General features: G+C 41.9%; 2 protein-coding genes and 1 long non-coding RNA gene across 3 annotated transcripts; 2 read left to right on the forward strand and 1 right to left on the reverse strand.

Annotated features, from left to right (window-relative positions):
* Window positions 1-4968: 4968 nt before the first annotated feature.
* LOC119309564 lies at window positions 4969-11514 on the reverse strand. Its single transcript, XR_005150561.1, has 2 exons — window positions 11358-11514; window positions 4969-5485 (listed from the first exon to the last, which is right to left on the reverse strand). It is a non-coding gene; the product is annotated as an uncharacterized LOC119309564 (long non-coding RNA).
* On the forward strand, window positions 5213-11134 carry LOC119309563 (glutamate receptor 2.8-like). The gene is made up of 5 exons (XM_037585543.1): window positions 5213-5477; window positions 6019-7358; window positions 7742-8048; window positions 8639-9045; window positions 10243-11134. Exons 1-5 carry the CDS (start codon window positions 5213-5215, stop codon window positions 10663-10665), a joined length of 2742 nt encoding a protein of 913 aa, XP_037441440.1. The 3' UTR covers window positions 10666-11134.
* A 4269-nt stretch (window positions 11515-15783) lies between the features above and the next one.
* Window positions 15784-23973, forward strand: LOC119309609 (glutamate receptor 2.7-like). The gene is made up of 5 exons (XM_037585583.1): window positions 15784-16143; window positions 18062-18159; window positions 19489-19798; window positions 20320-20723; window positions 23271-23973. Exons 1-5 carry the CDS (start codon window positions 15885-15887, stop codon window positions 23724-23726), a joined length of 1527 nt encoding a protein of 508 aa, XP_037441480.1. The 5' UTR covers window positions 15784-15884; the 3' UTR covers window positions 23727-23973.
* Window positions 23974-25184: the final 1211 nt, after the last annotated feature.

Here is a 25184-nt window from a genome sequence, read left to right on the forward strand (position 1 = left end):
GTATTTCTGCGTGTGCAAAACTGGCTTGCACCCATTGTAGGTGAACGTTGAGCTTATCACACCCGGTCATCACGTGGTGTCTCGGCACGACGAACTTTGGCAACGGTGCATACTCAGGGAGAACACTTTTTCCTTAAAATTTTAGTAAGGGATCATCTTATAAAGCTACCGCCGAACTAAGCAAAATAAGATGTATAAAATATAAACATCACATGCAATCAAAATATGTGACATGATATGGCCATCATCATCTTGTGCCTTTGATCTCCATCTCCAAAGAATCATCATGATCTCCATCGTCACCGGCATGACACCATGATCTCCATCATCTTGATATATATCAATGTGTTGTCACATGGTCGTCTTGCCAACTATTGCTATTGCATAGCGATAAACTAAAGCAATTATTTGACGCTTGCATCTTATGCAATAAAGAAGGCTTCTGCCAGTTGCCGATAACTTCAAAAAAACATGATCATCTCATGCAACAACTTATATCTCATCACGTATTGACCATATCACATCACAACAAGCCCTGTAAAAACAAGTTAGACGTCCTCTACTTTGTTGTTGTAAGTTTTACGTGGCTGTTATGGGCTGAGCAAGAACCGTTCTTACCTGCGCATCAAAACCACAACGATATTTCGTCAAGTTAGTGTTGTTTTAACCTTCAACAAGGACCGGGCGAAGCCACACTCGGTTCAACTAAAGTTGGAGAAACTGACACCCGCCAGGCACCTATGTGCAAAGCACGTCGGTAGAACCAGTCTCGCGTAAGCGTACGCGTAATGTCGGTCCGGGCCGCTTCATCCAACAATATCGCCGAACCAAAGTATGACATGCTGGTAAGCAGTATGACTTGTATCACCCACAACTCACTTGTGTTCTACTCGTGCATATAACATATACGCATTAACCTGGCTCTGATACCACTGTTGAGGAACGTAGTAATTTCAAAAAAAAATCCTACGCACACGCAAGATCATGGTGATGCATAGCAACGAGAGGGGAAAGTGTTATCCACGTACCCTCGTAAACCGTAAGCGGAAGCATTATGACAACACGGTTGATGTAGTCATACGTCTTCACGATCGACCGATCCAAGTACCGAACGCACGGCACCTCCGCGATCTGCACACGTTCAGCTCGGTGACGTCCCACGAACTCATGATCTAGTAGAGCTTCGAGGGAGAGTTCCGTCAGCACGACGGCGTGACGACGGTGTTGATGAAGCTACCAACGCAGGGCTTCGCCTAAGCACCGCTACGATATGACCGAGGTGGATTATGGTGGAGGGGGGCACCGCACACGGCTAAAGATCAATGATCAACTTGTGTGTCCATGGGGTGCCCCCTCCCCCGTATATAAAGGAGTGGAGGAGGGGAGGGGCCGGCCCTCTCTATGGCGTGCCCTAGGGGAGTCCTACTCCCATCGGGAGTAGGATTCCCCCCTTCCAAGTAGTAGGAGTAGGAGAGAAGGAACGGGAAAAGAGAAGAGAAGGAAGGAGGGGGCACCGCCCCTCCCCCTAGTCCAATTCGGACTAGGCCTTGGGGGGCGCGGCCTGCCTCTCTCTCTTTCCCTTAAAGCCCAATAAGGCCCATATACTCCCCGACGAATTCCCGTAACTCCCCGGTACTCCAATAAATACCTGAACCACTCAGAACCTTTCCGATGTCCGAATATAGCCTTCCAATATATTGATCTTTACATCTCAAACATTTCAAGACTCCTCGTCATGTCCCCGATCTCATCCGGGACTCCGAACAAACTTCGGTCATCAAATCACATAACTCATAATATAAATCGTCACCGAATGTTAAGCGTGCGGACCCTACGGGTTCGAGAACTATGTAGACATGACCGAGACACGTCTCCAGTCAATAACCAATAGCGGAACCTAGATGCTCATATTGGTTCCTACATATTCTACGAAGATCTTTATCGGTCAAACTGCATAACAACATACGTTGTTCCCTTTGTCATCTGTATGTTACTTGCCCGAGATTCGATCGTCGGTATCTCAATACCTAGCTCAATCTCGTTACCGGCAAGTCTCTTTACTCGTTCCGTAATACCGTAACTAACTCATTAGTCACATTGCTTGTAAGGTTTATAGTGATGTGCATTACCGAGAGGGCCCAGAGATACCTCTCCGACAATCGGAGTGACAAATTCTAATCTCGATCTATGCCAACTCAACAAGTACCATCGGAAACACCTGTAGAGCACCTTCATAATCACCCAGTTACGTTGTGACATTTGGTAGCACACAAAGTGTTCCTCCGATAATCGGGAGTTGCATAATCTCATAGTCATAACATGTATAAGTTATGAAGAAAGCAATAGCAGTAAACTAAAATGATCAAGTGATAAGCTAACGGAATGGGTCAAGTCAATAGCATCATTCTCCAATGACGTGATCCTGTTAATCAAATGACAACTCATGTCTATGGCTAAGAAACTTAATCATCTTTGATTCAACGAGCTAGTCAAGTAGAGGCATACTAGTGACACTTTGTCTATGTATTCACACATGTACTAAGTTTCCGGTTAATACAATTCTAGCATTAATAATAAACACTTATCATGAATTAAGGAAATAAATAATAACTTTATTATTGCCTCTAGGGCATATTTCCTTCAAGCGTAGCGTACCACGTGTTCCAACACGATAATGTGATTAAAATGTGCTGTTGATTAAGATTTGAAGCATACTGGCAATTTATTAAATGGTTTTCGGGAAGGGGTGGCTGTCGGTGACGCTAGGAACAAGGGCAACTCCAACGCGGATGATCAATATGGATCTCATCAAATGCCGTGGACACGTTCGGACGTATCTGCGGACATTTATAGGGGCGGAGGCTACCCAACCGTAGACAACAAATGTGCGGACCAGCTCAAATGTTTTAAACACGAACACACGTGAAATTCATGTTAAACACACACAATTTGTTAATTTGATACATTTACAACTAAACGAATGAAATTCAACAATTTTAACCTAAACTAAACTAAATGGGGTACCGAACGGTGACCTTGCAGGCATGACCTCCTTGGCCATAGGGACCTCCATCGCCGTCTATGTCGTTGCCGAGCCGCCGTACGTGCCGCTGTCATCATCGGAGTCGTCATCTTTCTAGTGATGAAAAACCCGCCAAGTGTTGTGGCATCCATGCCCGGCCGCCGCAAGCCGCAATCCTTCCAGTGGCGGAAGACTCGCCAGGTGTTGCAGCATGCCTGCTTGGCTACCACAGCACGCTCGATGCGCAACCACCAGGCTGCCTCCACCTAGTGCAGACGCTCGGCCACCTCTACCTGGCGGTGACAACAGTCGTGGACTCTGCCCGATGGCGCCTACCCTTGCCTTAGAGCCTGGCAGTATTTTTGTCCTCTGGGAGATCCTTGTTTAGGAGATAAGCAAGGATTGGTTTGGTTCACTCCAGGATTACAGCCAATATCATCACTCCCTACCCTCCGAGTTCTTGATCCGGCTCCGTTTTGATGGAGGGTTGATGGAGATGTTGGGGCAAGGTGTCCGACGAGACCTGGTCCTAAAGTGTGCCCATCCTCGCATGGGTGTCAACCATCAGAGCTCTTGATGTGATGAAGCTCGAGGGTGTCGAACTGGCATTTGGGTCGGCGCACCTCGAAGTAATAGGCCGCCATCTTTGTATCCTTCCTACCGAAGGGCTTCATGACTCATTAAACGATAAGACTGGAGTCGCTGCGATAGATGAGCCGTCGTATGCCCATGGAGACAGCAAGGCAGAGACCATGGAGGAGGGCTTCATACTCGATTGCATTGTTGGAGGTTGGGAAGTGTATCTAGAGCACATAGTTCATCTTGCCCCTTTTCACGGACATCATGACAACGCCGGCCCCCAAGCCCAAAAGCATAATGGAGCCATCAAAGTACGTCGTCCAATGCTTGAGGTCGACACACTTGGGGATTTGCTGGGCCTCACTCCACTCGACAAGGAAATCGGCCAAGACCTTCCATCGCTAATGATGATGAGTCGCCTTGCCAAGTTGGTGACAAAGCTCAAGTAGCCAATGGCGATCCTCTAGCTCGGAGCAAAGACGCCAGTTTGGACCAGAGACCCCATATAGATCGGTTTACCGGGCCACACAGACAGTCCCCTGGCGCGCCAACTATCGGCGTATGAAACAAGGTAGTCACCGTAGGGTGATGTGCGTGATTGGAAGTATTAGACGAGGGAGCACGCGAAGATTTTACCCCGGGTTTGGGCCCTCATGATGGAGGTAATACCTTACTCTTGCTTGGATTGGATTGATGGAAAGGGTACCATGTGAGAGGGGATCACAATGGAGAATAGTAAGCTTTATCAAGAGTATTAGATTGGACGCAAGGTGTCTCTAGGCTAGCCCTGACCCCGTCTTATAAAGGAGGATGATGCCTAGGGTTACAAAGAGTTTCAGTGTCTTATAAAGGAGGAGGATGCCTTAGGGTTACAAAGAGTTTCAGTGTTAATTTGTAATCTTTGGTATTGCCTTGTATGCCAAAATATTTTAACGTCTCAAAAGCAGGAAATGTCAACGCTCCACAAAATATTTTAACGTGAGCGTTTATTTGCACAAGTCCCCAAGGAAAGCAATATAAATCTCGTTTATTGGAACAGACAAATTACGAATCAAATACAGTATATGTAGGCACGCCACCCTTATGTAGATTGCTTATCGAGGACATAATCCATCAATCCATTCATTCTGCTCTCTTCATCCGGGTTTATAAGTTGGACACGGGTTTTCAGGTCTTCAGTTTGACTACCAAAACATACGTGTCAAATTAAAAATCTAAAAACCCATGCGCCACTTATAAATCCCGATAGGGGCAGTACGCAATCTTGCTTCCTCTGTTTGTTTATATGTTCTTGGCGAACTACTAGTTTATGCAGAGGCAACTCCGGTTGATATTCCCGGTAATTTAGCTGCAAATGAACACCAAAGTCAAGAGAGAAACAGTTAGCTGCAAATGAACACCAAAGTCAAGAGAGAAACAGTACACGACGAAAGATGCTGGTAGTAGACAACTAATCTGTCACAGCTGAGCGGATTTGCCTTGCAACCTTCAGTTTGACCAGTGACACAATTGTTAAGCCGAAAAGTCTTCAACGAGTGAATCCTACATAAGAGGGTGCAATGCAGTGCATCTCAGCGCCAAAGAATCTAAAACCTTGCCGTGCAGCACGGAATGGAGAGAACACCCCGAGCAATCCTCTTCCTCTTGCTCTTGCTCCTTGTCGATCCCGGCGTAGCTCAGAACACAACCACCGGCAAAGCAGACGAGTTCCATGTGGGAGTGATCCTCGATCTGGGCTCGCTGGTGGGAAAAGTGTCACGAACCAGCATTTCATTGGCCGTCGAAGACTTCTACGCGGTCCACCAGAATTACAGCACAAAGCTTGTTCTCCATTTCAGGGATTCCATGGCCAGTGATGTAAAGGCTGCATCAGCAGGTATGTGTCTGCAGTATGTCAAAGTTAAGTTGTCAGGATTCAGGAAAACGGAAGGACTTAGTTTTCCTATTTTCCATAGTTTGACACCTTAAACAAGAAAAACATATTTATATTGGCATTTGACACCTTAAACAAGAGTTGTACTTAAATTATTTAGAGTTATCAAGCATTTGACACCTTAAACAAGAGTCATATTTAGATTAGCATCTGATCAGTTCCTTAGTAGGAAAACCCTAGTTGAAGCCAAGCAGAGTCTATAAAATCACAGACCGAGAAAATATATGTTCATTTTCAATTGCAAACCATAACCTACATAGCGGCCGCCAAAGGATAAAAGCAGTCTTAGTTATAGGAGTCGTACAAGGCTTACGCAAATAGGTGTCAAATGATCAAGAAAATAGAAAACATCACAAGCAACACGAACACAAAAACCTAAACTCACCATTATTTTATATATATGCTTTGTTATGTGCTATGATGTTGTTTCTACATTATTAAACCAATACCATCTGACCGAAATTTCCTTATGCAATTTCAAAAGCGATTGAATTACTGGACAATTACAAACTGCAAGCCATCATTGGTCCCCAGAAATCATCAGAAGCTGTATTCATCTCCAAGATCGGAAACATAACCAAAGTCCCCACAGTATCCTTCACAGCAACAAGCCCCTCTCTCACTTCAGATACTATGCCATATTTTGTGCGTGCAACATTGAATGACTCAGCTCAGGTGAATAGCATTGCCTCGCTTGTAAAAGCCTATGGATGGAGAGAAGTGGTGCTAGTATATGAAAACACCGACTATGGTAGAGGCATTCTACCATACCTCATTAGTGCACTTCAAGAGAGTGATGTTCATGTCCCGTATCAGAGTGTTATCCCTCCATCAGCAACAAGTGAAATCATGATGCAAGAACTCTATAAGTTGATGACAATGCAAACAAGGGTGTTTATTGTTCATATGTCATCCACGATGACTTCCCTTCTTTTTAAAAAGGCCAAAGAGGCAGGGATGATGGACAAAGGATTTGCGTGGATTACTACAAACGGAGTAGCAAACATCATCGACTCACTCAATCCAAGTGTGACTGAGGTGATGAATGGTGTACTGGGAGTAAGGTACCATGTCCCCAAATCAAAAGAGCTTGATAGTTTCTCCATAAGGTGGAACAGAATGTACCAACAGGATAACCCAGATGAATCACCCTTCAATAAACTAAGCATTGTTGGACTACGGGCCTATGATACGATATGGGCATTAGCACAGGCAGCAGAAAAGGTTGGGATATCCAGTGCCCCAAATAAGCAACCATGGTCCATTAAGAACTCCACATGCTCGGAATCCATGGTTATTTCCCCAAATGGTCCAAAACTCTTAGCAGCAATTGTACAAAATAAGTTTAGAGGTATAAGTGGCGACTTTGACCTTACAGACAAACAGCTTAAAGTTTCTGTGTTCCAAATAATAAATGTGGTTGGGAGAGGTTGGAGAGAAATCGGGTTTTGGAGTGTGAAAAGTGGACTTTCCCGGCAGTTGAATCAAAACGGCTTAAAAACAGCAGGATCAGCCTCAATGCTTGATCTAAATCCTGTAATTTGGCCAGGAGAGTCAACTGAAATACCGAGGGGCTGGGAAATTCCTATAAGTGGTAAGAAGCTTAGAGTCGGTGTGCACACGAGCAATTGCCCAGAGTTTATAAAAACATTCAGAGATCCTGTTACAAATGTAACAAGTGCGAGTGGCCTTTCAGTTGACATATTTGAGGAGGCAATAAAGAGGCTACCTTTTGCACTTACTTATGAGTACCTGGCATTTGACACAGCTGATACAGCAACTACAGGAAGCTATAACGATTTTATTTATCAAGTTTATCTTCAGGTAAGAAATACATTACAAAAGATTTGGTTTCAATTTCTTAATCTACCATTGCAGAAACTAGAAGCTGCATACATTCCACTGTTAAGAAGAAAACTCTAGTAGCTAAAACATTTTACAAGATATTAACTATGTTCCACATTTTCATCCAGTGTTTTGTTCTGCTTTCAATTGAAACCAGGCTCCTATTTTATTTTACATAGAAGGATGTCAGATAGAAAGGCTCATTGTATTTTGTTTTTCTCAAAGCAAATCAAAAGTCTATTTTGCATGCTAAAATATTTTCCTCTTATTGAACAATTTACTTCCAGTGTTTAATCATTCTTAGAAGTAGATCATCACTTTCTTATTTCTCAAATATATGAAGCTGATTCATGCCATTGCAGAAATACGACATAGCGGTTGGAGATATTACTGTAAGGTACAATAGATCATTGTATGTCGACTTCACTGTACCGTACACAGAATCTGGAGTAGGGATGATTGTTCCAGTCAAGGAAAACATGATCAAGAATATGTGGATTTTCTTGAAACCATTGAGCACTGGAATGTGGTTTGGAAGCATCATATTCTTTATTTACACAGGAGTTGTTGCCTGGCTTCTGGAGTACCTAAATGGCAATCAACATGTACATGGCCCCTTTTCACTCAAACAAGTGGGGATTACAATGTTCTTCTCCATTTTTGAAGAGAGTTGAGTAAACATTACAGTTTCCTAGATCTTTGCTTAATTTTGAACAAGTATTTCAGTTGCATAGACAAAATATACGTTGCACTACATGAAAATAAGAAGCGCCGAAAGATTCCTTCGAAAAAGATTACTGCAGTGATCTAACTAAACTGCACCTCCACAACTTTTAGGAAAGAAAATCATCTGTATGACCCCATTTTAGTTAAACTTATCTTAATGTTTCTCAGCATAAGAACCTAGATCTGTCTAATTAGTACTCCCTTCGTTCCACAATTATTGTTGTGGTTTTAGTTCAAATCTAGCTGGGGATGAACTAATGCTAGTACGTATCTGCTTTAGAAACATGAAAGCAATACACCTGTTCTTCATAATTGCGCTTCACTAAAGGAAAAAAATTATAGCGTCAATTGAAAAAATGATGGTAAGACTTGCATTTATCATATCAAGAAATAGATATTGCATATGCTTTCAAGCAAGTCCTGCAATGGCATGCATTGCAGTATCCCAATCAAGTCCTGGAATGTTATGCATTGCAGCATCCCAGCTTTCAAGTTTGTTTACTGTCTCAATAATATCTTCATCATTATTGCAGAGGAGAAGCTAGAACGATTTCTATCCAGAATTGTTCTACTTGTATGGATGTTTGTTTTTCTGGTACTTACATCAAGTTATACAGCAAGCTTTGCATCAATGCTGACTGTACAGCAGCTTTCACCGACAGTGACTGATGTTCATGAACTCCAGAGGAAAGGAGAATATGTAGGGTTCCACCGTGGTTCCTATATAGAGGGTCTACTGGTGGATATTGGTTTTGAAAAATCAAAGATGAGGCCCTACGAAACACAGGAAGATTTCGCTGCTGCTCTTTCTAAAGGAAGCAAAGATGGTGGCATTGCTGTGCTTGTACATGAAATCCCCTACATCAAACTGTTTCTTGCAAAGTACAGCAAAGGTTACACAATGGTGGGACCTATCTACAAGAGTGCAGGTTTTGCATTTGTAAGTTTAACTACACTCACTAGGCTGCTTTGTTTTAATCTCTTGAATGACAATTCTGCCTTGAAGTTTGCTACAAGTCAAGCAAAATGTTATACTCATGTGTCTCCTTCAATTCTACATACCATGACCCCTAAGATTGCTATATACAAATTCGAAGTTACGAAATAAAAATAGAAATAGTGAGGCTATCTAATAGCATACGGTGAATAATGTATCTTCCAGTTGACTGATGAAAAGTTGAAAAAGGGTGGAGATAAATGTCAAAGTGAAAACGATGCCCTTTTCTAGTCTGTCTGTCCCCAATAATGAACTCTCACTGACCGCACCCTATGGGGGATCATCAATGTAAGCTTAACTACCATATACAACAATATAGAAGAGGCAAGCAACAACCATCACATAAAAATAGATCCATCCATTTTCTATCAAAAAAATTATATGAGCTGATATTTCCATTTGGCACTGCAGTGGATTATGATAAATAATCTTGGAGACCAAGCAATAGCTTGGATGGTAGCCGTGCTGGTGGTCTTCCACCAGCCTGGGATCGACCCTTCGTGGTCACATTTCCAGGAGCCTCTCTCCGTATCAAAATATAAGCACAGAGGGACTTCACCCCCTTAAGCCATTCATTTTTATGATAAATAATCTCGGTTGGATGGATTGCTTCTAGATAACCTTGGCGTTTAGTTAGTCTGTTTTTTCCTCTTCTAAAACGAATTGCATAATCTGCATTCGAGAACATATGAGATGTAATGTGGGAGGTCAACCATTCGATAACACTATATCTAACTCTAGTCTGATTTATCAAACAGAGTAATAGACTTTTCACAACTTCCTTCTTAAAGCAACTTCAAAAATAAGTAACTCTCTCCGTATCAAAATATAAGACGTTTTTTGACACTAGGAGTACATCACAACACAACAACCACAAACTAAACCTGAAAACAGGCCCTATGGTCAGATTACTGGATTTTTGTACTGCTTGAGCAACTTTTAGTATGATTGTGTGAAAGTATGGTACTGCTGCTAAGCAACACCATCATTGACCATCTTCCATTATATCTTGTTAGCTAAGAATATTCAGCCCAATGGAAATTTTACTTTTCAGGCTTTTATAGTCAGATATTATGATGAATAGAATTCTCTGTATGTTAGCTTGTGCAAGCTTATAATAATGATCTCTTTGGTAATCAGGCGCTTCCCAAGCAATCACCACTAAGAGCTGAAATATCAAGGGCAATACTCAACATAACAGGAGAAGATAGTATCAATGAAATTGAAAAGAAATGGATATATCAAAACAGCCATCAACATGAGGATAAAATTGATGGGTCAGGCGCTATCACTTTTGAAAGTTTTGGGGGGTTATTCCTCCTAACTGGGATTGTGACAACCTGTTCCCTTGCTGTAGCCATGCTGATGAACCTCTACAAAAAATATCAACAAAATGCATGGAGCAAAGAAGACGATCAAAATGAATGTGGACACGGGCAACAAGGAGAAAATGGACATTCACAGGAAGAACAAGGAGATCAAAACAGCAATGAACACGGAAACTGCAGTGATATAGAGAAGCAGACAACATTGACAGTGCCACTCAGTTCGAACACAGAGTGACCAGCTACCAGAACAGTAAGAACAACCATATAGGCCGTGGATTCACACAAAAGAACAAGGCAACGTCGCTGACTCACATTGGTCCGCAAACCATTCACAGGGGCGACAAAAGTAGTATGTAATTGAGTGGATCAAGCTAGTTCCAAGCTGAGCAAAGATCACCTTCCAAGCTCAAAGATCCACAACTAACTGCGGGGAAAGCCCGGCAGAACTTTGGGTATGTGGAGCTTCCTATGGATGCAAAACACCAAAATCAAGTAAAGTTTCAGTCTGTCTTATTATGCTTCACCCTTCCGGGCATCACCTGTCTCGGTATATCATGTACTGTTGTACTTTTCCAGGAAAAATCAAGGCTATACACTCCTTGAAAAATTAAGAGACTATTTCTGTAAATGCTTTATACATTCAGGTTTTCACACGGAAAGGAGGTGGACGTGGACCATCCAATTATCGTCACTTCTTTTCGCGAGCTGGAAAATACGAGGCGGGCATTCTAACGAACACCTTGGCTGCAGTATCCGTCTGTCCCCAGAAATCTCAACCCACATCAAACTAGTGTTCTGCGAAATTTTTCGGTAGCACATTCGCGAACGCATATGGTAGGAACCGAATTTCGATCTTAAGGAGGGACGGGAAGCAAGAGTTCATTTCGGAAGTTTGCACTCGGCAGAACTGATCGAATCTCGACGTACCTTGCTGATTGCCGCCAGGGTCGCCGCGCACCGGATGGGCTCCTCCATCTGTCGCGACGGCGGGCGGGCGAGCCCCTCAGCGCGGCATGCGGAGGAGCCGTTGCGGTGCAAGGCGGACGGAGGCCGCGGGGCTCGAAGATAGGGAACGAGCAGGGTGTCTGACATGTGGGCCTGGTTCGTCAGCATAGCTGCTCAACGTTAAGAGCATCTCCAGCCGAGCCCCACGGCCCCCACTCGATTTTTTCGCGCCGGCGCCGAAAAAACGGCCAGTCGCGTCCCAGGAACCCTTTTTCGTCGGCTTGGGCCAAAATTAGTGCCGGCAGACCCAGGCCGAACCTGGCACGCTGGGGGGCACCGGGGTGAACGATTTTGGCGCGAAAGAGCCGCGGGCCGTCGAGTCAGCGACGCGCGCCTCGTCGTCGTCGGAACGTCTCGGTTTCTCGCGTGGAATCAATGGCAAGGCTGCCGCCCGGCAGCCTTGCCATTGATTCCTCATCACAGGCGGCGCGTCACGAGGCGGTGCGGCGACGCCTTCCCTCCCGCCACGCGTACACACGGTGCGGGGCTGTATAAACCAGTGGCCTCCCTCGCCTCTGGCCACACCAGCCCACAGCCGCTCGCCGACCGCCGTCGAGCTCTGCCACTCTCCCCGTGCGCAGCCACCCGCCGACGCTTCTTCCCTCCCCTCTCCCTCTCTCCCAAGCCGATGGCCGCGCGATTCCCCGGCGATGCGGCGGCGGCCAACGGCTTCGGCCGCCACTCGCTCCGCGAGTGGGAGGCCTGACTGCTCTTCGAGGCGAACATCCCGGCGTCATCGGACATGCGCGCCGGGCCGACGGGGTGCAGGCTCAGCAACGGGGGCGTCCCCATTCCCCCGATACCCCACGTCGAGGCGCGCCCCGCCATCTTCGCCATCGAGGTCGACCGCGTGCGAGCCTTCCTGACAGAGGAGAAGCGCGCCCTCCCCCAGTACGCCGCCGACAACCACGCGTCGTGGGCGGCGTACTTCCAGCACAGCCAGGAGCAGAGGCAGGCGTCCACCAACGGGGCGCCGATGGTGGGCGGCGTCAAGAACAGCGAGGGGCGCCGCGTCAAGAACAGCGAGGGGCGCCGCGTCAAGGAGGAGAAGGCGTCATCGTCCTCGTCCTCGACGACAGCGCCGCCGCCGCCACCGGTCCACCAGGGCGACGCCGGGCAGGGGTCCAGTAGGGGCGGCCGCGTCAAGAAGGAGAAGGCCGCCGACGACGACGGCGAGGATGGCAGTGACGTCGGCGACTTCGCCGCGCTCAGCGACTTCTTCGGCCCTTAAGTTGTAGTTGCGGCCCTTTTCTAAATAACTTTGTTATGTAATGTCGAACATGTCAAATTAATGCGAATTTGCCGAATTTTAACCGAATAAGTTGTCCAATTTGCCGAACTTTGCCAAAATACCTTTTTTTTCTAAAACATAAACGGCGTCTGGGGGGCGGCCCTGGGATCGGCGGCTGGGAACCCACTCGCCCCCACGCCAATTTTTAGCGCCGGCTCGCTCCCAGGCAGTGATTTACGCGTCCCCTGGAAGCCAACGACTGGAGATGCTCTAAGATGCATATAAATTACGCTCACACAGAGTGAAAATTGACATCTGAGCACGGGCACTTTGTGCCCGTCGTTTTTAAGTTAAAAAAAGAATTTATACGGCTTAAAAAATTCTAAAATTTTGTGTACATGCACGTAAGCAGTGCAGTATAGCGGGCCAAAATTTCACCAATGTACGTGCTTGCATGCCAGAGATAAAAAAAGACAAAATACATGCAAATTTAGGGCCAGTTTTATTCAACTTTGAGTCAGAAATTTTGTCTTTTTGTGCAGCGTACAATATAACTTATTTTCAAACGAAATTTAACAGGTACTTGGACCACATGCATGCGTATTCATGTAAAAGAATTCAAATTTTTTCAAATTATTTAAGCACTTGTTTTAGGGGCTTTAAAATATCGTTCTCCACTGCCCCCGACCACCGAAAATCCATTTTACTCACAGAGGCGGTTAAACACAAAACACATTGGTGTTCCCATTACTGCAAGAAAACACTTTCTATCATAATTCATACGTCTGACTGATCCTGTCATTATTCACGAAACGAGCTGCCAACACTATAGGCATCCGAGGGCACATAGAAATGGGGAAAACAAAAGGATCGTGATATCAATGCCTTTTTGAATCATATTCCTACACGATTTTCTTTTGTTTGATTGCATTAAAAAATCTTTCTAAGGGTTTAAGCAAACGCTGAAATTTCTATGAAATATAGTACAAAAGAATCCTTAGAAAAAAAACATGTAGGATTCAATCCTACAAACCAAACAATCATCGTAAGAAAAAAAATCCTGAAGATTCCAAATTTCTATAAAAATCATTTCGTGATTCTCAAACGTCCAGCATAATCATTCAGCTACTTGCAACCACAAAACAAAGGCACATTAACTTGACATTACAACATGAAATGCTTCTTGGGCCAAAGTAGGAGTTATTTATAGAATAAAAATTGGCATGGATTTACAACAGAATTGTCTGCATGGCCATTGACTAACTTATTGCTTTTAGTTTTTGAGAGGAATCGACTAGCTACATTTACACAAGCGCCTAGAATGGTGCATAGTTTTACAAACAAAAGACATACACATACTACACACCCAACTATAAAATCATAGTAGCAGAGTAGGAGGAGCATCTGGCAGTGCCAAATGAGTTCCTTGACTTCTTCCTCATGATCCCACGGTTAACTAATTGAGGAATCTGTCCTGCTCAGTCTTCTTGGGATCTAGTTTTACTTTTACTCAAAACAAATCCCAACTTATTGACATGTGCTAGAAAAGCAAGCTCATAAATTTGTTTTGCTTTTTCAGGAGAAAGTTGCTTTTCAAAAATATTTATCGAAACATGTTCATGTGGGATCTAATTTTGAAGATCTTGTAATTATGAACGCAAAGTGAAAGCAGGTTTTGATTTGGTTGATTGGTTTGAAAGTAATGTGTTTTTGAAATGTCAAGATAGATATACCTTGTGCTGACATCAGCTATTTTCTTTGTATGTGTGCATTTTGCTGAATTGTTAGTACGAGGGGTAGAGAGGTGCATGTCCTTACCGGGCTCCCTTTTTATTAAAAAAACATATAACTACGCACACAACTTTATTATAGTACTTATTATAGTACTCCATAGAAGAGCAGGAGCCTCTGTCACTGCCAAATACGAGTTCCTTGACTTCTTCCTTGCGATCCCATTGGTTAATTGAGGAATCTGTCCAGCTCAGTCCTCTTGGGTTAGGGAATTTCCTTGAATTTGCACAGCCATCACTTTAAAAATACAGGGGTATCTCTTCTTCTACGCCACACAAATAGTCATACTTCTGCACCTTCTTCTACGAAAGGTGACTCAACTTTGCAAGTAGCAGATGGTCGGCCAATATTTTCATTAACAGATAACTTCTCTGATCGCAAAAAAAAAAAGACAATTCTCTGTTGGTATCACTTATAATACGCTAATATGATTGTCATTATGTAGTGCACTCAAACTGATACACACCTCCTTGACATCTACTAAAATGTTATTGTATTATGGAGATCAGACAGCTCAAACTGATACACAACCTCTTTGCAAGTTCGTGTCTGACTTTGTTATCATTGGTTTAGAAAATTATAGGTTTCCACTCAACAGCCGTGCTAAATTACAGTAAATTGAAAAGACCAGCAACCCAGCAATATTAACAAACAAGCTGAAGTTCATCTGATAGAAATTTCGCAAAATAAATTTTAGAGAGGCTACGTATGTTCATCACAAAATACACCATATAGTATTTTTTTTCACGAATCACCATATAGGTTTCGGTAATTACGTAGATATAATTCTTTGCACAACAAGACTACCCCGGCAATCCATTCTCTCCTACAAGTAAGCAGTCAAGATAATTCCACAAATTTCCCTTTCTCAAATGTCAACACCGGCATTCTGGCGTAGAGAAATCTGATTGTCACATTCATCTGGTTCTGACATATATATTAAAAGGGGGCAATTGGAATTTATATAAACAGCAAAAATCGTGTCAACAGAATTCAGTTGCTTCAGGAAACAGAGCAAACGTTTGAAAACAATTAGATAACAGCTCCTGTCACTTTCAAGTGATATATTGCAAGATTGAATGGAAGGAGCTACTGGTCAGTTAGTATTTAAGTACCTGGGTAACATGCAGAGAAGGAGTGCTCCACTATTATAGAACTCATCACTGCAGCATGTCCTAAGCTACCTATTAGTATTTAAATTCTTGGCCGGCCGTGCTACGTCATTTGACCTTCGGAAACTACAACTGAAATGAGGTAGAAATTAGTAACATTCTTTCTGCAATAAAATATGCATGGCTCAAGGCATCGAAGAGTAGTCACCTACGCCATCATGCTAAGCTTTTAGCTTGAAGAAACCAACTTTATAAAAGCCACAGTAGGCTTGGATTCTGGGCACAAAATACTTCACAAACCTTGCAGCACCGTCAATGGAGAGAGCATCTCAAATCACCTTCTTCCTGTTACTCATCATCCACTCCGGCATAGCTCAAAATGCTACCACGAGTGGAGCAGATGAGTTCCCCGTTGGAGTGATCCTCAACTTGGAATCATTGCGGGGCAAGATGGCGCGGACCAGCCTTTTGATGGCTCTGGAAGACTTCTATACGGTCCACAGAAACTACAGCCCGAAGGTAGTTCTCCACATCAGGGACTCCAAAAGTAACAGCGTAGAAGCTGCATCAGCAGGTAAAAGTTCTGCAGCCCATATAAAAAATAAAAACTCTTTACTACTCCCTCCATTGCTTACAAATATGCTTTCTCAACTTCATATTGTCTTTGAAGTACAACTTTTTACGCTGTCGTAAAAAAACAACTTCTAAAACTGTTTTTTTTTCATCGAAAGCCCCACCCCCCACCCCTTTTATTAAACAAGGCAAGCAAAACACAGATTACTGTTCACAGCGCTCGGCTAAACCAAAGTAGCTGAGCTAGAAAAGTTTAAATTCCACCCCAAGCCGTACATCAGGCTGGTGGAAAGGGCAAGAACTCTCAACACAGCGAGCAAAGGAACATAACTGACTTTCATCATTCAACTTAGTACAAGCTACAAAACTGCAATATTATGAACACAGTTTTGATAGAATCAACATGGTTATTTACCAATGTACCACTACTAATGGACAAAGTTGGAAGCGTTTGATAGTAACATTTATCAAAAGGATTTAATGGTTTTTACTTAGGAACGAGTGTTTTTTTGGCTATATCTTTACTTTCCACGTGCTCCATATATAATACTTCATCTGTTTAACAATAGACATCCAACTAACAAATGTCCATGGAAAGAACAGTTGTAAATCAAATAAATAAACACTAACAAGGCTAGTTTATTACATTCCTGTTAAACGAAGTACTTTGAGCATATATCTCCTGCTAAAGTTTAGAAACATCAAAAGGACAATGTTTGGCTACTAAACTCTTTACTATTGCCAACAAATATTTACACTTCTTTTCAAGGAAATATTATATGAGTTTTACTCTCAGAAAAGTTAGTGCATACATATTTAATAACCCGATTATGTTTGCCTTAGCTTTCCCTTGATGGGTTTGTTGGTCTGAGAAACCTTAACAACAAAAATGATTCCTGCCAGTTGCTACCTGGTTATAATCCGGTTAGCCACCTAATTGTTGTGAAGTGACTGTTCAAATTTCAATACCCAGAGATTATAGATTTACTCATGGTTTCAGATGTATGGTCATCTGTAGTCTGTGAAATTTAATCGTATGACATATTCATTACATAAATTTTCGACAATGCATAGCTAATCTTTGCTGGGCAAGTGCTTTAGCATGCTTTTTATGATAAAGTTCTGTGGAAGCGGTTGCTTGACCTGAGCCACAGTGTTGAAGTCCCTTCGTATCTGGACTGTTCTCTCTGTACTAACAGAGAGATTCACTAATCAACTGTTTCTATTCACAAGAAAAACAGAACATAGCAGATCAGTAGGAAATAGGAAAAAGATTGTAGGATGTGGTCTTAGAAATCGAATGGCGTTATTAGCAATAATCTTTCTACTCGAGGACCCTCTTTTGTCAATGGAAATATGAAGTTTATTTCCAAATGAAAAATCACACAATAATACCTTGAAAAAATCCTCCAGATGGATCAAGGAAATATCCCTATGATTATCTCACCTGAAATGGAAAAAGGAGAGTCAAGCATTCCTTAGAATTGTTATTGTAGTAAAAGAACATTGAATATACTCCATAAAAGGCTTCTAAAAGTTCTGTGATGAAATCAAAGGTAAAATAAGCACTATTTATCAGCGTAACTAGTAATACAGGTTATAAATGTCATATTTCAAAACAACTCAAGTAAACAGACCGAACTGTAATTATATTTTATACTGACAAGTTTAGTTACGTTCATCCAAATATTGTGGGTTCAAATTTGTAGTTTCATCTGCAAATCTGTAATAATTTTCAATCCTGTTTTGCACAAGTTTAAGTTAACTAGGACAACAAAAGCATAGCTACAGAGTGCTCTGAACCAACATATATATTTTGTAAATACTATGTCATTTTTTTACTCTCCGATTCTGAATTTATGAAACTTCTCGCAGCAAATATTTGCAATCAAATAAAATTTGATTATGAACCTTTACAGCTCTCGACCTGCTAGAGAATTACAATGTCCAAGCTATCATAGGCCCTCAAACATCTTCACAAGCAGCATTTGTATCGGATCTCGGGAATAAAAGTCAGGTCCCTATCATCTCCTTCACAGCAACAAGCCCATCTCTTTACTCTGGCAGTCTTCCATATTTTATTCGTGCAACATTGAGTGACTCTACACAAGTGAATAGCATTGCCTCCCTAATCAAGGCCTACGGGTGGAGACAGGTGGTGCCAATTTATGAAGAAACTGACTATGGTAGAGGTGTCATACCATATCTCATCGACGCCCTCCAAGAAATTGATGCTCGCGTTCCCTATCGGAGTGTGATCCCTCTGTCGGCATCTAATGAACAAATTACCCAAGAACTCTATAAGTTAATGACAATGCAAACAAGGGTCTTCTTGGTGCATATGTCACCTGATCTGGCTTCGATCCTCTCAATATTTGGATGAACGTAACTAAACTTGATAAGTTAATGACAATTACCCAAGAACTCTATAAGTTAATCAGATGTATTACCCAAGAACCCAATGCAAACAAGTACTACATTTAAGTTTAATGCAACCATGTAAAAGATAATAGCACACAACCCACCCAAATAATGTATTGCAATTGAGAGGAGATTTTGAGCAGGAATTTCAGTGCATTGGGTTCTTTCTTAGATCTAGATGGAATGAGATAGTGAAATAGATTATTTTTTTAATGTCCTTTCGGATGAAAATGGAAGAATAGTATGCAATAAATCTCACCTGGATAATGTAAATTAAAAGGAATTTTCTCTTATCCTCGTTTGTTCCTTCCTTTAGATAATACTTGAAAATCCCCTTACAGCAACAAATCCAATTTCGAAGGGACTTCCTCCCCCTGTTGAGAAAACTTTTCTTCTTCCAGTTCTTATTTTCTCCATCCAATTCAGTTTAAAAAAATCCTCAAAATACTTCAATTGGTAGCTACGCGCAAGAAATAGGCCAATTTGGCAGCTTTTTGTTCAATTTCTGATGGAGTAAAATATCATCAGTAAGAGTCAAGGGAATGATCCCCTGGCCCTGGATTTCCATATAAAGGATACGACGAGGATAAATACCCAAATTGAATTCTAATTGGGGCCATATTTCTCCATTGTATAGTGTGTATAACCACCATATCATGCTTCCCTATTGGTCTGGTAACCATTCTTGTAAGTACTATGCTATTGTAGCAAAAAATTGTAACATGCCATCTGTTGCTTGCAACTCATAAGGTAAAATACAATATCAAAGGAATATACACGTCATCTTTACATGATAAGAACACATGGCATAGTTAGGCTCTTCTCAGTTAACCTATTCATATCCTCATGGCATAGTTACAGCTTTCATAACAAAGATTAAGCATCATCATTTTGCTGGTCAGTAAAGTAACTCTGTTTGATGCACTTGCAGAAATACGATATACCAATTGGAGACATAACAATCTCAGAGAACAGAATGTCTTATGTCGACTTCGCTCTACCGTACACAGAATCAGGAGTGGCAATGGTTGTTCCAGCCAAGAGCAGCAGAACTAACAACACATGGATTTTCGTTGAGCCATTATCACGTGACCTGTGGCTCGGAAGTATCATATTATTTTTCTACACATGGGTTGTTCTCTGGCTATTGGAGTTTCTTGGAAATAACACAAATATCCCGGACGAAGTTCCCAGAAAGCTCGGGATTATGACCTTCTTTTCCCTGTTTGGAGACAGTGAGTATATTTATCAAAATACTTCCGTTCCTTAAAAGAAAATGAACGTTTGCATAGTATCTTACTTGAAGTATCAAGTTGCATGAAGAAACAGTGTTTTAATGTTGGTGCAACAAACAAAGCTACAAAGTTGTAGTGAATAGACATGCTTCTGGTTGCCTGAATGATGCAAGAATGTGAATGTGTAGAGATAGCTTAGAAAATTAGATTCTCCTGCAGTTGGATAGGCCTGGGGTGTACAAAACAAAGCTGAAGTGGCTAGGTTACTTTGTAAGTCATTTCAGTACCTTATTTAACGCAATAGCTTCTGTCGTAGAAATATTGTACTCCCTCTATAAACATAACTAGACTACCAAACAATTTCCACAATCAAAAGAACTTAATAAGCACAATATGTACTTATGTAGAAATTTACATATTAAGTTTCATGACTTTCATCTACATTATGCAGTTATGTGGGTTCCTGCATTTTCCTTTCATATAACAGAAAAACTTATTGAAGTCCATATAAAAAATTTCAGAGGACAGAGTGGAACGCTTACTATCTCGGATAGTTTTGATTGTATGGGTATTTTTCTTCCTTGTATTGTCAGCAAGCTACACCGCGAACTTGGCAACGATGCTTACCATACGACAGCTAAATCCAACTATAACTGATATCCATGAACTCCGTAAAAGTGGGGACTATGTAGGATGCATTCGTGGTTCCTACGTCGAGAGAATATTGGAACAACTCAATTTCGACGGATCGAAGATCAAGACCTATAATACCTATGATGGATTTTACAGTGCACTCTCAAAGGGAAGCAAAAATGGTGGAATTGCTGCGCTCATTCATGAAGTCCCATACATCAGATTATTTCTTGCAAGGAACTGCAAAGGGTACACTATGGTTCCATTTTATAAAGCAGCGGGTTTTGGATATGTAAGTAACAAACTTTCATCTGTCTGTTTGCACTATGTCTCTGAAGCTGACAGTCATTAAATTTGTTTGAAATACGAATATATCATAGACATTCCTGTACGCATCTCATCACTGCTAGTTTTATTTAAGATGTGACCATTGCTAGCTTTGCATACCTAATTCCTAAGTGAATGAGTAGAGGGGAAATGATACTGAACCAATGCTCACATAATTACCATATGCACTTTTGTGAACATTTGATGTTTACTAATAAAATGGCCGTTAATCACATAACTCTTGTACACTGAATCAACAAAGTGTGCTACTAGCCTATTACTAGTGGTGTCTAGTATTTATTTATTTTTCTTTCAGGAAGTCGCATATGAGCTTGGGTACAGTTGCTACTACCATATCAAGTTGATGTATCTCAAGGTTTTCAAAAAACATGAAAACAATCGTGAATATAGTATTATAGTGCATGCCATAATACATGAACCTGTAAACAATCATCCATAAATATGACCAGGTGTGGCAATAAAGGGAAGAAGAGAGCTAAGTGAATACTATTGCAATTAAAGTGATCAACTCTACATACATATGAACTAAAGGCTACATGTTTTCCAAGGGACATGCTAGTAGGGAAATAGTCAAATTACAAGTTAATATAATCAGAAATCAAACTAAAAAGACTTTGAAGAGATAAATTTGGGGAGACAATTGCAAAATGAATTTAAGAACAAAAACACCCACAAGGAAGCTCAAAATTCAGCTTACATATATAAACAATATTATCCAAATAAAGTCGAGAAAATTCATCATCCCAGTTCATAGAGCGGTCATGTAGGATTTACTACTCCCTCCGTTCCTAAATATAAGTCTTTTTAGACATATCAAATGGACTAGAACATATGGATGCATGTAGACATATTTTAGAGTGTAGATCCACTCATTTTGCTCCATATGTAGTCACTTGTTGGAATCTCTAAAAAGACTTATATTTGGGAACGGAGGGAGTACTATGCAAGATGAAATCCATTATTTGCAACTTGATAAAACTTTGTAGCATTATGGTCAAGATCTACTTCACCATAGCTAACCAAGAATATAAAGTTATAAACACATCAAAAAGCATGGATTCAACTCCAAATACATAATAAATCACAGCATAGCCGTGGTCTCCGCCTAGTTTTGTTCACCAACAACGCCTTCATGCATCACTAAATGCCGGGGCTGGTCAGTGATAGCATGTCATGGGCACACCTGGGCATCATCTACCTCCGCATCTCAACCAGAAAGACAGTGCCAACCATCATAACCAGTTTGGCCTTGTCCTTGTAGCCAGTGAGAACCACCAGATTCCTTGAGAATGTGCGGTGTGGAGTGAGCGAGATAAGAAACCCCCTTTTTTGCATTTCATAAGGAGAGTTAAAGTATGGTGATTGGTGGATCACTTCCAGGACGCATGTGGACAGTACTCAGTAGTATTTTAAGAAAGGGCTTTGGTACCTTCTCATCCTGGTTTCTCAGATGGTGTGGAAGGAGAGGAATAACAAGGTTTCCAATTAACCACAACTTTCTGTTTGTGCTTAGTGTCAACAATCAAGGAAGAGTCCAGAGAATGGTTTATTGTCAGAGTATCCTGCATGGATTGGGTGCTGGACAGTTGGGTAGTTCGAGTTGTGGATCATTTTTTTTAATCTGTTTGTCATTTCAGCAGCTCAATTCATTTTCTTCAGGTCATGCCTTTCTTCCTTTCATTTAATCCAGAAACATAGGCTATCTCAAGCCAGTAACGCATTGACTGTTAATCTCTTCTTAGTGGAAAGACATGTAGTTCTCAAGAAAAAGAGCAATAGAGAAATAAATATGAACTGCTAAAGTCAATATGGCAAATCATGAAGTAATCAACCTCTGGAGTGGCAAATAATGGATTACATTCTATACAGTGGCATACCCTAAAAGACCACTGTATGAATTGACAATGATTGATTTTATCATTGAAATTTGATAATGATTTATGCCACCACAGGTGCTATACTGCTATTACCTAAGTAAGTGGATGGTATCACCACTTGTTAATGGGAAAACAAGATGTGCTTCTATGGGTATTACATAATTCTGGATGCAGTTTGTGCATAAAAAAATAAATATAAAAACACTAATTCTCTTTAAGATACACAAGTACTCAATTCGAAATCGTGTACAACTCACCCATACAAGTGAAAAAATCCTCTTTGTTTATCACATAAATATATAATCTATTATGCATGTTCATTTCTAAGTAGTTTCTTACTTCTTCCCAAGTCAATATGTGCTGCCACATACGTTCATATATATATATTAAGAAGAATTTAAATTTCTTAGCTCTTACCAAGCAATATGCGCTGCCACATAAGTTCATGTATGTGCACCAGAGTTAGTTTCTATAACACTTAGTCTCATGACAATCTGGACTTCTTTGCTACCACATGGGTTCAATTTCATCTTGCGTTAGGCATCACCGTAGCAGGATACGAAGTGTGCTGGAGCTATGATATAAGCTAACAGGACACTCAATGTCTTTAACAGGCATTTCCAAAAGGATCTCCTCTAGTTGGGGACATCTCAAAGGCAATCCTGAGCGTAATAGGAGGAGACACTATTAATCAAATTGAGAAGAAATGGATCGGAATCGGATATCAAAACAACTGCAACAATGCGGGGCGTGCACCTGATCCAGAAAAACTCACACCTGATGGTTTTACAGGACTTTTTATACTTAGTGGAGTTGTTTCAACTTCTTCTCTTCTGATAGCCGTGGTGATTTACTTTTATGAAAAGAAAAACTCAACAACTAAGACGCAACCTGAACCAAAGGGAGATCAGGCAGAAGGAAATGAAAGAGGTAATGAAGCTGGAGAAGAGATGCAAAACATAGGTCTACAACCAAGTGGCCACAGGCACAATGCTTCAGCTGTCTCTTGGGGGTTTAGAAGAAGTTTTGGCACAAGAGTGGCACCTGTTTCAAGTTCAAGTCGTTTCTAGCTCAGCTAGCTGGTATTACATAAAGCAGCCTCCAGCTAAATAAATTTCTAAAATGGTAAAAGTTTGGATTGAAGTAGCTCGACATACAACAGCTAAGTATGTTTATAGTTCATACATAAAGCTCAACTTATCCTAGGCATCCAGTCTGCCAACACTGGTCCCAGTCGGATGATTGTTTGTACTAATTTTCACGTGTAAATCTTGTTTAAGCACACTGCCATACCTATTCAAACCTGGTTGAACAGAACCATCTAGTCAAGTGTTTGCTTCATACGTACAAGGTTACATTCTTTTTCTCGTGAATTTAAGAACTTCACATGTCCCATACAGATTGTCACCTGTCGGCCACTCGGATGGTTTAGGGATTTAGGGGTTTTCGTAGAAAGTGCGGGCATTGTTTCGCACCACTAACAGACATGTTTTCAAATGTATCCCTAAGTCGGCATTCTAACAAACACCTGGCATGCATCGGGACATCTTGTTTTGGTTTCCTCCAGCTAACACTGATGTTTCGCGCGAAGTTGGTATTTTCATAGCATGTGCGCGGCATGAAATAATCACATCATGGAACATCCTTGGAAAACATATCCCAAAATTAGAAAGAGAAGAGGGTTTTTGCGAGGTCTAGACCAAGAGTTCCGGGATTTGCAGAACTGAGCGAGGCTCGTACCTTGTCGCGTTGTCGTCGCACGGGCGCAGCACGGCGCGGGCTCCGGTAACAGCCGGTTGAATCCTCCTGGAGTACGTCGAAAGGGTGGTTGGGTGGTGGAGCAGAGCACAGCCGGAAAGCCGCTGTGATGTCGGCGGCGAAGGCGACCTCCACGCCCGCCACTCGCCGAGCGCGCGCGAACATAAAAAATTGCGGAGACCCTGCGCACGGGATGTGGGGTCAGGCTGATCATAACGGGGAGTAACTTAGACTAGTGTCATGCATATGACATTAGTCTTTGTTACTATTTTCATAGTGCAAAATAACATACAAATAGTATCATAGATGATTGCATTTATTACACTATAGACTCATTTTGCTTTGAGTTGTGTTATGTTACAGTAACATATTATGTTACTCCAAACACTTCTCTCTTCATTATCTATATGCCACGTAAACAAACTTGTCTTGGAATGCGCTATGTTACTTGCTAAGTTACTCCCACTATGACCAGCCTTAGAGCAACTTCAACAGCTCCTTCGAAAAACTTCCCATAAAACTGACAGTAAAATTTAGAGAAAGTTGTCCCAGAATTACTTTTATCAGTCCAGTAAGCATCTCCCCCTAAATCTACTTTTATTTTACTTTTAGTTAGACAAAAATAGATAATGGCGTAGGACCCGCCAGTCAAGTGACACGCATGACGGTCGTTGGTGAGGGCGACGCAAGACGGTGCGGGGCAGCCGGCGCGAGGCGGTGTGGTGGCAAGGTTTCGTCGGGGCGGATAGTAAAGTTTTAGGCGGATCGTC

Source organism: Triticum dicoccoides, chromosome 5B (assembly GCF_002162155.2).
Source record: "Triticum dicoccoides isolate Atlit2015 ecotype Zavitan chromosome 5B, WEW_v2.0, whole genome shotgun sequence".
NCBI lineage: Eukaryota > Viridiplantae > Streptophyta > Magnoliopsida > Poales > Poaceae > Triticum > Triticum dicoccoides.

Excerpts from the sequence above, each read along its gene's own strand:
- LOC119309563 (XM_037585543.1), top strand. The coding sequence starts at position 5,213 with ATGGAGAGAACACCCCGAGCAATCCTCTTCCTCTTGCTCTTGCTCCTT. Across the intron at positions 7,359-7,741 it reads TTTATCAAGTTTATCTTCAG|AAATACGACATAGCGGTTGG; the intron begins GTAAGAAATACA and ends ATGCCATTGCAG. Across the intron at positions 9,046-10,242 it reads AGAGTGCAGGTTTTGCATTT|GCGCTTCCCAAGCAATCACC; the intron begins GTAAGTTTAACT and ends TTTGGTAATCAG.
- LOC119309609 (XM_037585583.1), top strand. The coding sequence starts at position 15,885 with ATGGAGAGAGCATCTCAAATCACCTTCTTCCTGTTACTCATCATCCAC. Across the intron at positions 16,144-18,061 it reads CGTAGAAGCTGCATCAGCAG|CTCTCGACCTGCTAGAGAAT; the intron begins GTAAAAGTTCTG and ends GAACCTTTACAG. Across the intron at positions 19,799-20,319 it reads CTTTTCCCTGTTTGGAGACA|AGGACAGAGTGGAACGCTTA; the intron begins GTGAGTATATTT and ends AAAAAATTTCAG.